General features: G+C 34.8%; 2 protein-coding genes across 2 annotated transcripts; one reads left to right on the plus strand and one right to left on the minus strand.

Moving 5' to 3' along the window:
- The first annotated feature begins 6591 nt into the window (after positions 1–6591).
- Positions 6592–7937, plus strand: NF-YC10 (nuclear factor Y, subunit C10). Its single transcript, XM_078318110.1, has 4 exons — positions 6592–6862; positions 6961–7045; positions 7216–7257; positions 7437–7937. Exons 1-4 carry the CDS (start codon positions 6626–6628, stop codon positions 7508–7510), a joined length of 438 nt encoding a protein of 145 aa, XP_078174236.1. The 5' UTR covers positions 6592–6625; the 3' UTR covers positions 7511–7937.
- A 4172-nt stretch (positions 7938–12109) lies between these two features.
- LOC144548568 (uncharacterized) lies at positions 12110–12832 on the minus strand. The gene has a single exon (XM_078297275.1). The coding sequence runs from the start codon at positions 12785–12787 to the stop codon at positions 12272–12274; it is 516 nt and encodes a 171-aa protein (XP_078153401.1). The 5' UTR covers positions 12788–12832; the 3' UTR covers positions 12110–12271.
- Between the last annotated feature and the right edge of the window lie 1107 nt (positions 12833–13939).

A 13939-nucleotide genomic window follows, 5' to 3' on the forward strand; every position in this document is an offset into this window, starting at 1 on the left:
AAATGGATAACTATTTGTTTTAGATATTATCCGTATTTATATATATATATATATATAGGGTCCGGCTAATTTGCTGCCGGCAGCATTTTAGCCGGAGGTGCTGCCACTGTTTTTTCTATTTTTTGATGTTAAAAAAAATATATATAGGGTCTGTCTAAATTGCTGCTGGCAGCATTTCGGCAGAGGTGCTGTCGGGGCTATATTTAGCCGTGTGATGTCCAAACAACAAATCCAAACCGTTAGATGTTTAATCTATATTATAATCTACTTGGAGACCAAATTTTACATTTTTTGGAATTTTTTTACTATTTATTAAGCTGGTTTGAAAACCGCTGATTTCAGTAATTTTCTGCAGCATTGAAATCAGCGGATTTCAAACCAGCTTAATAAATAGTAAAAAAATTCCAAAAAATGTAAAATTTGGTCTCCAAGTAGATTATAATATAGATTAAACATCTAACGGTTTGGATTTGTTGTTTGGACATCACACGGCTAAAAAAAGCTCCGGCAGCACCTGGGCAGAACTCCTGCCAGCAGCAATTTAGCCACAGCCTATATATATATATATATATATATATATATAGGATTTGGCTAATATGCTATGGGTAGCTAAGAGGCCTCCCGTGCTACGGCTCAATATTCGACTTTTCAAAATCCTAACGGTCGATCCGAACCGTTCATCTTGTTCTCCATATTAATATGTGTTTGGAGACCAAATTTTACATTTTTTGAAATTTTTTTACTATTTTTTAGATTTATTGAATATCGCTGTTTTTTATGGTTCAGATTTGTCTGAAAAACAGCGATTTTCAATAAATCTAAAAAAATAGTAAAAAAATTTCCAAAAAATGTAAAATTTGGTCTCCAAGCACATATTAATATGGAGAACAAGATGAACGGTTCGGATCGACCGTTAGAATTTTGAAAAGTCGAATATTGAGCTGTAGCACGGGAGGCCTCTTAGCTACCCATAGCACCGTAGCCAAGTCCTATATATATATATATATATTAATTGCATAGCTTGCAATTTTGCATGGTTCGGAATGTGAATTTATGCTCAAAATAGATAACGAACAAAGAAAACCATGAGAATAGATGGCAACCAAATTCTAGTTTGATAAAGCAATCAAATTTCTGCATATTAAAATAACCAATAAAATACCTTTTAAAAAAAGCAATCATTAATTTGTAATAATTTTATAGAACTGCAGACTTAATTAGTGCAGTGACACAAGTCCATGTCCCGATTTTTTTAAAAATACCCACTCAAAAAAATATTTTATTAAAAATAACCAGGTTTCAGCAAAATTTTTAAAAATACCCAAACCGCGGATTTTTTATTCCGGACTGCGGAAAAAATTCGCGCCCCGAAAAAAAAATATATATATTATTTTTTTTTTCCGAGGACGGATATTTTCCGCGGGCCGGATTTTTTTTTTTTTTTTTTTTTTTTTTTTTTAGGGTTTGGAGTTAGGAAAATAATGTTTTTTTGGGAATTTTTTGTCCAACTTTGCACCCCTGATTAACATATCAAAACACCTTCAAAAAGCATGAAAATTTACCGACATGCATTCTTGACTTCATAGAATAAGACTGTGAAGTTTCATACAAAATCTCAAAACAGATCGTGAGATATCGGCTCTCAAAAATTGCCCAAACTGCTGAAGGAGTGCTTCTGAGCCCAACTTTGCACCTCTGGTTAACATATCAAAGCACCTTCAAAATATATGAAAATTTACCGACTTGCATTTTTGACTTCATAGAACAAGACTATGAAGTTTCATACAAAATATCAAAAGAGATCGTGAGAAATCAGCTCTCAAAAATTGTCCGAACTGCTGAAGGAGTGCTTCTTAGCCCAACTTTGCACCTCTGGTTAACATACCAAAGCACCTTCAAAAATCATAAAAATTTACCAACATGTATTCTTGATTTCATAGAACAATATTGTGAAGTTTCATACAAAATCTCAAAACAGACCGTGAGATATCGGCTCTCAAAAATTGCCTGAATTGCTGAAGGAGTGCTTCATGATTGAAGGTGTTTTGATATGTTAATCAGAGATGCAAATTTGGGTTCAGAAGCACTCATTCAGAGAGAGTTCAGTTTTGTTATGTTTGAGTTTTGATTTGTTATGTTCAGTTTTATTATCTTCTTAGTATATGTTTTATTATGTTTCAGTTTTCAGTTTTGTTATGTTTCATTATCTCATGGTTTATTTTGAGATTTTGTATGAAACTTCACAGTCTTGTTCTATGAAATCAAGAATACATGTCGGTAAATTTTCATGATTTTTGAAGGTGCTTTGATATGTTAACCAGAGGTGCAGAGTTGGGCTTAGAAGCACTCCTTCAGCAGTTCGGGCAATTTTTGAGAGCCGATATCTCACGATCTGTTTTGATATTTTCTATGAAACTTCACAGTCTTGTTCTATGAAGTCAAAAATGCAAGTCAGTAAATTTTCATATATTTTGAAGGTGCTTTGATATATTAACCAGAGGTGCAAAGTTGGGCTCAGAAGCACTCCTTCAGCAGTTTGGGCAATTTTTGAGAGCCGATATCTCACGATATGTTTTGAGATTTTGTATGTAACTTCACAGTCTTATTCTATGAAGTCAAAAATGCATGTCGGTAAATTTTCATGCTTTTTGAAGGTGTTTTGATATGTTAATCAGGGGTGCAAAGTTGGACAAAAAATTCCCAAAAAAACATTATTTTCCTAACTCCAAACTCTAAAAAAAAAAAAAAAAAAAAAAAATCCGGCCCGCGGAAAATATCCGCGCTCGGAAAAAAAAATTAATTTTTTTTTTTTTCGGGGCGCTAATTTTTTCCGCGGCCCGGAATAAAAATTCCGGAGCGCGGAAAAAATCCGCGGTTTGGGTATTTTTAAAAATTTTGCTGAAACCCGGTTATTTTTAATAAAATATTTTTTTGAGTGGGTATTTTTAAAAAAATCGGTCCATGTCTCTCTTTAGTGAGACATAGGTTCAATTTCTTAAAATAGCATTTGAAATATGTTAGATATACCGAAACTCTTTAACAAAAAGAAATCATAATATATAATTTCATAGTTACAATTTCTTTTCTGAGAAAAATAGGACACGTATTTTTTAAGAGATGGCTAAGAAAATGCTCATATTTATTGGAATTATTGAAAAACTCACAATATACCTTGAAACAATTTAATCATCACACTAAATTTATTAAAGAGAATGTCAAATATGTTTAAAATATCTTCAATATTGGACTTATTACGGTCGTATTGATGAAACAAATTAACTTTTTTATAATAAAATTATCTTAGTATAAATTTAATTACTGGGGATGATATATTAATCATTTAATTATAATCATTCCTTGTTTAATTATAAATTTTTGTAATTAATCAGACTCATATGAACTAACACAAAATCATCATTTTCATAAATTTTTGTAATCATTATAATTATAATCATGCCCAAGGAGACCCTCACATCGCTGCTCAGGTGTTCACTCTTCTCATGAACCAATTGGTGTCCCCTGTCCTGGCAGCACCAGCTTCCCCTGCTGATCCCACTCTCCCTAATGCCAATCCTATCACCCCTGCCTTAGCTACTGAGACTCCCCCTACCAGAAAATGAAGGACATTCCCTATGGACTCCCTTCGGCGAAGTGTGAGGATTCGGGCTCAAGGCGAAGAAGCAGTCCCCGTTTTGACCAAGGCTCAGACTCGTGTGCAGAATAGGTACAACCTTCATAGTGCAGGAAAAGGTAATGCTCTAATACAAAATCATCCTTTTCATAAATTGACAATCAAAGAGGTTACTTCTCTTTTTAGGGCTTACCGGATAGCATTGGGTATTAATGAATCCAACACTCCTCTGATCATTTAGGCTATTAAAGTTTTAGATAGATGATTTTGATAAGTTCATCCAACAGGCCTTAGATGCTTTGAAATCCCACTCAGATAGGTATTGTCTAGTTTTGGATCTAGATGATAGTGGTGTTTTAACCTTTCAATGATTATCCTTAATTGGAACATTAGTGGTATGAATGCATGTAGAAAACGACAGATTCTTATAGATCATATCAAGGATAATAAAGTAGATATCGTCGTTATTCAAGAAACCAAAAAAGAACAATTTCAGGATAGAACTCTAAGGTCTCTTTCCTCCTTTATAGACACCTGGGAATGGCTTCCTTCTAGAGGAAGGTCAGGTGGCATTCTTTTTGGTTGTGCTAGTTCCAAAATTGGATTAATTGATTGTCATTTGCATACTTTCTCTCTCACTGTGATATTGGAATGTAAAATAACCTTAGTCAGATGGATGTATACTATAGTATATGCTCCTATTGACAAAAATCTGAAAAGAGAGTTTTGGCAAGAAATGCAGCTTAACAGATCCATTAGTGACTATGCTTGGCTCATTAGTGGTGATTTTAATGCCATTCGATACAGATATGATAAATCCGGATTTAATTTTGACTGTAGTACTAGTAGAGCCTTCAATTCTTTCATTCAATGAAATGATTTTCTAGATATTAAACTTAGAGATAGGAAATATACATGGTCAAATGGAAAATAGATTTACATTGCTAGATAGAACTATAGTTTCACCACTTGGGGAGGATCAATTTCCTACCACTGCTATTTCCTCCTTAAGTTCATTAGTTCTAATCATTGTTATCTTAATAACAGTAGATCATCATAGGACTAATATTCCCATTAGTTTTCGATTTGATCCTGAATAGGTCAAAGAGGAGGAGTTTGTTCAACTCATTCATAAATGGTGGATAGAGTTGTCCCTATCTCCCCATGGTGACGAACCCGTATCCTCTCAGGTATTGCACCATTATTGCAGAGGATCACTTACTTTACGGTTTGAGATTAAATCTCAACCGGCTTGGGATTCGGGTCACTGTAGGGGGCCCCATTTTTGGGCTTTGAGATTCGTGCCAAGTTAAAAAGTACGGTTCAGATCTAGTAATTGTAAAAGATTCCCTTATCAGGTATTGGAGAGGATGTGAATTCCATGGTGACATAGCCTATCAATGGAAACAAAAACTGAAATCTCTTTCCAGAAAAATCAAAGGTTGGGCTAAGAATCATTATGGAAAGAAAAAGACCCACAAACAAAAAGCTCTGCACCTTGCTAGACATTTTGAGTTGCTCAAAGAAACTAGATCCTTGACTTATAGGGAACTAGAGGAATTTAACATTCACAAAGCTATTTTAGACGCTTGTATCTAGAGGAGGAAATTCATTGGAAAAATAGATCATAGACAAAAAAGCATAGAATTTCTAAACTTCAGGTGGGGGAATCTGAAATACATACAATACATGATATCCAGATTCATGCCAGTGATTATTACAAAAAACTTTTAGAAGAACCTGGCATTAAATATGCCTCTCTTAATCCTTCATTATGACAAGAATCTGAAAAATTAACCCCCTCTGAACAGACTAGCCTGATACAACCTTTTACTAAAGAGGAATTAAAGAAGGCTATCTGGTCCTCTAACCCAACAGGGGCCCAGGACCTGATTGGTTTTCTTTTAAATTCTATCAACTTTTTATGAGAATTAGTTAAAGATGACTTGTCGTTATTATGTCATCAATTCTATAATCATACACTTAATATGAGACACATTAACAAATCAGTTATTTGTCTGCTCCCTAAAACTCATGATGCTAGTACACTTAAATAATATAGACCTATCAGTCTGATTAATTGTAGTTTCAAAATAATTTCCAAAATACTTACCTTCAGGCTAGAATCAATTAAAACAGGCTAAGAGCATGATAGCATAACTCTTCGTGTAACAATCATTTTACATAAATCATGAACTTCAATAAGTACGCTCTACAATTCAATTCACACAAAATCCGGACAACAAGTAATTCTGTGATAGACTTCGGTCAAGCGTGCTTAAGCGATTGGTTAATGTCAGGTGGTGTGGGCCCACGTAAAGCAGAGTTGTTACTTAACTAACTGTATAGACGCAAAGAGAGAGAGACGCATCTTTCCTTAGCTGGACTCATTACATAATTACAAAAAGCCAATTTCTTTCTCTTTGATCCCTCAACTTGTGTTATTACAAGATTACCGTCCTTGTTTGTAATCTCTGAATTACCGGTCCACCAGTTAAACCGGCCCAACAGAATCCAATTTAATAGGCCCGATTGAACAGGAAAACCCGGCTCAGTAATTATAATTTCTGTATACTTTATTAATTCATATATAAAATATTTTATATTAATTTAGTGAGATTATATAAATTATCAAATTATTTAATAATTATCTGTAATTTATTAAGCTAGAATAGTAGAACACAGATCAGTTAAATATAAGTCAATTTAAACAAATGCGCAAAACACGAGTCCGGTCCGTAGCCCTAAAATAAACCAATTTTTCAATTTGGATCGGGCCGTCCGATTCAGGTTCGTTCGTCCAATTGAATTGGACGATCCAAAATGGTTCTTTTAAACTTGACACGAATCTCAAAGCACAAATAATACTGCTCCCTTCGTCATCCCGAACAGGCGAACACAGTCACAGTGGCTGTGAGTAAATCTGGACTGTCTGATTCAATAGTAGCCTCTCGTCTCCTCTCCTCTCCTCTCCTCTCTCTAACGACTAATAACATGGTTCCGCAATCCAAATCCAATAAGAGTAAGAGTAAGAGTAACGGTGAGAGTGCTACTAAGAAGGAGAAGGAGAAGGAGAAGGAGAAGGTTAAGAAGCATGTTTCGGATCCGATAGATGATGAAGCGGGCGGAGCGTGCCAGTTCCCGATGAGTCGGGTTCGGAGGCTGGTGCGCACTGACGATCCAACCACCAGAACTACACCCGATTCCATTTTTCTCATCAACAAAGCCTCTGTTAGTCTCTTTCTCTCTCTTTTTCTTTCTCATTTCTTTTAAATTAATTCGTACCAGACACGAAAAGGTTAAATCAACACTTACATGTTCTACTGTAGGAGATGTTTTTAGAGAAGCTTGCCGAAGATTCATTTATCAATATGATCAAACAACGCAAGAAATCACTACAGTATAACCATGTTTGTAAGTTCAATTTTTCTTTATAAAAAAAAAGAAAAGAAAAGGAAAAAGTAAGATGACAATTTAGTTTATTTTCAGTACAATCTCAGTTTGAAATAATTTGAACAGATAACCTACTGGTACAGGAGAGTACTCAACTTTTCTTATTTTTTTTCTCCTTTTACATTTTACAGCATCATCTGTGCAAGACAAGAAAAGATACGAGTTTCTTTCAGGTAAATTTCAATCTTTGAAACTTCATATCAGATTTCTAAAATATGAAAAATAAAAGGCCAATTTCGTTAGGATATCATATACATTCTGATGCATTACAAGTACCAAAAGTAATTTTCATGCATATAAACTTGCAAGTAAGTGTAAATATGATGCGAGAACAAATCTTTGACATGCACAGATTTTGTCCCAGAGAAGGTAAAAGCAGCGAATGCATTAGAAGAACAAGCATCTTTATCTAATTTCCGATCATAGTGCCATGTTCAAAACCTCTTCTATCTATGTGAACTTTTTTGTACCATTGTTTACTCCGTCACGTCAGAAAGATCCGTCAAACAATATAATTCGAACTTCAGAAGATACAAGAAGATGAGGCAATGTGATGTTTACCATGTTATAAAGGCCATCTGAGATATGTCACTTAATTTGTGTAGATGTGTACTTCATTTCCGAGTTCCATAGGGCAGCTTTTGCAAACTTCTTTTGTTTTTATTTTGTTGGTTTGTGTTGTAACACTACATGGCATGTTGGAGATGATCGCACAAGAAAACCCCGATTATTATTCTAGTTCATAACTTGCTATATTCAATGTGTATCGGGGTAAAATGATTCTGTTTTAGGTTCTGTTATCTAATGGTCTACTGAAAACCTATATGGGTTGTTATATTATACCAAATTGATTGCCACAGTTTCTTTTTCTTTTCACTTATTTCAGTTCATGAAAATGAAGGCAAACTGAGGATGCTTATCTGCTAGAGTCAAAATTCAGTCTTACTTGAGACATAATTAGGCTAAAATTATGCAGGAAACGGGCAAATTAATGCTTAACTGGTTTGGGGATTAATTTTGTAATCGAATCTTAATTGCGTAAAATGCTTTTACTGTTTCTGTTTGTTACTGGTAACAGTGACTATTGCTGGAAATTTTGCCTCATAGCTAAAATTGGAATGCTTAAGAGAATTAAATGATGCAACTTGTTATTCTTCTGATAGTACTTAATGATGAAACTTACATGTTAATTTAAAATATCATATTGATTTTGTATTTGTTATTCTTGCAATTATACGTTGTAATAAAAAATTAGGATGTGAATAACAATTTATATGACAGTTCATTCGAGAAAATTATGTCAATTAACAATAAAATTTGTATAGGGAACTCATTGCCTGGTGGCATGTACCCAATTGTGCCCATGGCACCTGTTGATGTGAGAGTTCTGGTATCATGTGCCAGAATCTTTGCAATGCCAAAATTACTCAAATGTGCATTCATCTCTTCATCAATAAGCACATTGCTCAGTTTTATGTCTCAGTGCAACACGAGATGATGATGATGTTGTTGTTGACGAATTAATCCATCGCTCCAGGTACCCACTAGGCATGAATTGGAGCACAATGGCCTTGAAGTTTTAAGTTAGAGCAAGCACTGATGACTAACACTAGGTTGCGGTGCTGCATCATGCCTAACACCATGCACTCTGAATCGAAGGCTTTCAATGCCTCTTCACTTTTGAGGTTCAGAACTTTTACGGCAACAAAGGTACCATTATAAAGCTCTCCTTTGAAAACTGAACTGAAACCCCCAGTTCTCAATAGATTAGATTCCCTGAAATTTTGTGTTGCACGGACCAATTCATAGTATGAAATTGCTCAATACTCTTTCATGCTTGGTGTTCCGGGAAATTGCACAATAATCTAGGATTCTACCTGACATCCAATTGTTTGCCACATCCAATATATCGAGAGTTTTTATGCTAGCTGCATCTCTTTGAAGGAATAGCACCTGATAAGAGGTTTGTCTCAGCACGGAATATTTGAAATGTTTTACTGAGGTTTCCAACAGACATTGGAATTGAACCCAATAAATTGTTAAATGAGAAATCCAGAGTTCAGAGATTCTGTCAAACCATTCTCAAATAGATTCAAATATTGGAGGTTTTTAAGACTGCCTAAGTTGCCAGGAACTTCACCCCATAAATGATTTGCACTAAGGCCGAGTTGTGTGAGCGCTGTAAAGTCATGTAACTCAGATGGTATGCTCCCGGTAAAATGGTTAGTCGAAAAGGAGAGGAATTGTAAGTTTATAGAACGGCTGAAACCTGAAGGTAAACTTCCAGTAAAATTATTGCCCTCCACTGTAAAAAGCTGTAATTTGGGTGGCAAAATACTCGTGTTAGACATTGTTAGGAGGCCATACAAATTGTTGTGCAACACCGGAAAAAGCTCCAAGGAAATGTTGACAATTGACGATGGTATATTGCCTATGAGCATGTTATAGCTGAGGTTTAGATACGTGATACGGGGAAGATGACCAAGCGAGTCAGGTATGGAGCCAGTTAGTGAGTTATTATGTACTGATGTCAAGGTGTTTGATGAACGAGAGGTTACCTAGCATCAAAGAGATTGTCTCTGATGCCGAGCGCTGCATGAGACGCCGAACATTTGCAGAAGGAGGTGTTATTGTGCCAAGTCGAGTCGAGAGTTCCAGTGGCTTTTGAAGGAGAGCAAGGCGGTGAGATTGGTTGTGTTGTCGTGTGATAAAGAGAAGGATTGCTTGAAGCAAGGAAATACTGAGAGTATAAGAAAGAAGAATGTTTTCATATTGAGTGGTTGGTGCTTGTGAAATACTGGAAAATAATGATTGCTTGAGAGTTTGGTTGGCATGCTCATGCTGTGTTATCATCTTGAAAACTTATCATTTGAGTTTCAAAAGGTAAATTCAAATCATTAAAATTCACAACTGATATGTGTTTACATTTAATATTTATAAATTTTTGAGTCCATTTAGTATACAATATAGCGGTCAAAATATGATAGAAAATAAATACATTAAAATTAACTTATAAATATTTATTTTTGTACATTTGACTTTATAGTTTATACTATATGAATTCGATAGTATAGCGCACACCTATCGCTTTGAAACCTACCAAATCGTTGAAACCAATCAAATTAGAATCAATTTAAACGACATTAGAGGTTCAATCAATTAATTTTATATTTTTAACAAGCGAGTTTTAATGATTTACAATAAATGATCAATTAGAATTGATTCAAATTTAATGCACACCTCAATTAAAAGTTGGATGTGCCTATAATTATTCTTATTACAATAAGCCAAAAAAAGTTTAAAATTGATTCTAATAGTTAGAAATAGTTAGCTTGCTCTGAATCTTACGAATTAACAATATAAGGCTAGTTGCCTCATGCGCACGCTCTTTGAAGAATTTTTTTTAATTTATCATAATTCCATGTCTTCAATTGCATAAAGGCCGGTATTGTGCAATAAAAAGGACATTGTTTTTCATTTCTGAGAGCTGAACTGACCCAAAATGCTAATTTAGTTAAATTAGAGAACTATAAAATATTAGCCTCAAACAAGTTTTTGTTAATGGTTCACTTTTTTTTTTTAAAGAATTTCAGTCGGAGTTGGATTTGGAATTTTTTTTTTCTCTCACAAGAAAGTAATGTCTAAAAACAATTGCGGTAGACATGATATTCTCACACAAAAAGAAGTTGCTTTTGTTTTTGTTGAAATGTACCTAAACCCTTTATTTTTTTTTAGAATAGCATATAAACAAATGTTGAAATGTACCTAGACCCTTTAATTACAAAAAAAAAAAAAATGGAGTATATAAATGAATATGATATGTAATTAAGATAAGTCAATTACTACCAATCATATATTTTGTTAAGTAGGCACGTTAAGTTCGTTAGTTTTTTTAATTAAAAGATCCTGATACATTCTAACATATTTTAAATATTATTATCGAGAATTGAACTTGCGTTTTTTACGAAAAGATCACTGCCCTAAGTTCGTGATTTCAGTGATGTAATGATGGACCAGTGAGCATTATGGGTCACCATTTTGGAGAGTTATAAGAAAACTCTAGAAATTAGATTTCTTTACTTTGATTTTGATTGGTAGTGGTAGACTGAGGACAAATATTGTTTGGTGGCGACAGGGGCCGACTAACAACCCCAGAAACAAACAGCACACCATCGGCCATTGGCCTCCCGTTCCCCATTCTTCCACATAACCAACACATCATTCATAGCACCATTCCCTAATTTCTATAATATGGGGAATACCCAACAAAAGATTACTAAAATGAATATAACCAAAACCAAGAAATGACGCATATACAAGTTTCAGTTATGACAAGTGCCTAAAAACAACTATATAAGGTGCTAGTTATGTTTTAGGACATTTCTAACCTACCGTTTTATTTTTACCTAAATTAAATTAACATGACACCAACCATCATGTTATGTATCATATCAATCCACAAAACAAGAGCTGCATCATACACAAAGTTACATGACTTAACCATCATTAATAAATTTTGTTTAGGTAATTTCAGAAAAACCTTGGTCATAATAATAATAACATTAATGATTATAGAAAGTTCCAGAGTCTACAAATTATCTTATTATTAATATTATCTGATCTCTATGCTCTCAAATCTTATATCCCAAATCCTAAACCATTAACAATAATTCTATAATCATTCCATAAACAATCATTCAATACAGAATCAGGACTCAATGGCCGTAGCAAACAAGGAATATATATATCTATTTTTTTGGGGAATAGTATCAATCAATTAACAATCAACAATATATATACAAATGTTACATTTTTCTCCCTTTGATCTACTATTTAGGTAATAAAATCTAATTTTAAACACTCAATCTTACTAAACCGAGATCAAAATCAGATCTTTTGATTCTTGTAAGATCCTTATCCAATAGTTTAATCAGAATTTCCAGAAAGTAAACAGTACCAATTAAGCAATCAAATAATGGCAAATTAAGATCCATAACTATTTTCAGAAACAAATTAATCTGATTTAGTAAAATATGAATGATCAATAATTGTATTCATCTCATCTCTCTCGTACAGTACAGGTACAATATATGAATGGTACAGTATCAAGAAAGTATCAATAAATCGAATCTAAATGACATATAAAAGATCAAAAATAGAAAGATTTGAAAGATTCTCCTGATCTCATTACACCATTTCTACTCTGGAACTGGAACTGTAGCCATACCTGGATCTTCGTATGTTCTCTTGCCTCTTTTTACACACAAGAACTCCTAATCCGACGGCTGCAGTTGCAGCAAACACACCTACAACAACTCCCGCTTTCTTATGACCGTCGAGACCTTTCTTCTCATCTGTCTTTGTCAGCTCTTCTCCGGCATCAATGGAACTAGCTTTTACTGCCGCTGCATACGATGGTGTTGGTGCTGGAACTGGAAATGGTTTTACTGGAGAGGATAATGGAGAGGGGACAGGAGCTTCATCTAGCAAGTCACTAGTAGAGGGAGGAGAGGCGAATGGAGAGGAGGAAGGAGCGTCGGAAACAGAGAGGTCTGGTGGGGAGGCAAGATCAGAACTGGAGAAGGGAGAAGTGGGTGGGAAAGAAGGGGGAAGCGAGATCTGAGACGACTGAGAGAGAGAGAGATGAGGCATTGATGTTAAGAGGAGGAGAGAAACAAGGAAGAAGAGATGGAGAGACGCCATTGTTGGAATTCAGAGAGAGAGGAGAGAGGAGAGAGGAGAGAGGAGAGAGGAGAGAGGCGCAGATCTAGAGAGAGAGAAAGAGGTTTATAGTGAGTGAGAGAGAAACAGCTGGTGTCTGGCGGTGGGGACAAGAGAGAGAGAGAGAGAGAGAGTAACCACTTTAAGAGTGAGAGATAAGAAAGTTTTTGGAGGGAGACAGAGGAATCCGTATCCTTCTCCGGTATTGCAGAGGACGGTTTGAGATTAAATCTCAACTGGTTTGGGATTCGGGTCGGCAGTATTTTGGGCTTTAAGATTCGTGCCAAGTTAAAAAGAACGGTTCAGATCTAGTAATTGTAAAAGATTCCCTTATCAGGTATTGGAGAGGATGTGAATTCGAGACAGAGAGGGACTGACTGAGTGTTTTTGTCCAAAGGGTTTTGGACGAATTTTCATCCAAAGCCATTTCTAAACTGTTCGATCCGTTTCAAATTTACCCAACGATTAAGATTCACGAGAGGAATATTAATCGTTAGTTTTAAATTATTAGCACGAATCTTAACGATTATCGAACGGTTTATTGTTGACTTTGGATAAAATTTGTTGAAATCCTTTTGAACAAAAACCAATTTGACAATTCCTAACTAAAAAGGTCGGTCAGAAGTCAGAACTGAGGAGTGAGAAGGCGTTTAGTTTGTTTTGTTAATTTTAATTAAAGAACACTCAACAGTCTCAACTCAAGTAAGCTGCTGGCTGCCTTTCCGTTTATTTGAAGTTTGGAACTTTGAATTTCATGCCATGGCAATGGCACGTCAAATTGCAGCAAATGGAGTTATTTTCTTTTGGTGTAAATTGTAGTGGTTTGGTTTCTACGACACAAGTAAATAAAATATTTTATTAAAGAGGACGAATTGCGCTTAAATTAGATTCCACATGGACACGGTCCCTTAGATTGTGAATAATAAGGAATTGACTTGGCGTTTTATTTATTAATTGATTTAGGATCTCGTGCTCCCTCCAAGAAAGCAACAGATCAATCAAGTACTATTCACTACTCTTATTATTATTATTATTATTATTATTATTCTAATTACTTAATTAAAGTTGGAGCACAGTTCAACGAGTCCGGATTCTATGCTGCTGTCAATTGCTATGTGACATCTTGTTAAGAAA

The sequence above is a fragment of the Carex rostrata genome, chromosome 2 (assembly GCF_964058835.1).
Source record: "Carex rostrata chromosome 2, lpCarRost1.2, whole genome shotgun sequence".
Lineage (NCBI taxonomy): Eukaryota > Viridiplantae > Streptophyta > Magnoliopsida > Poales > Cyperaceae > Carex > Carex rostrata.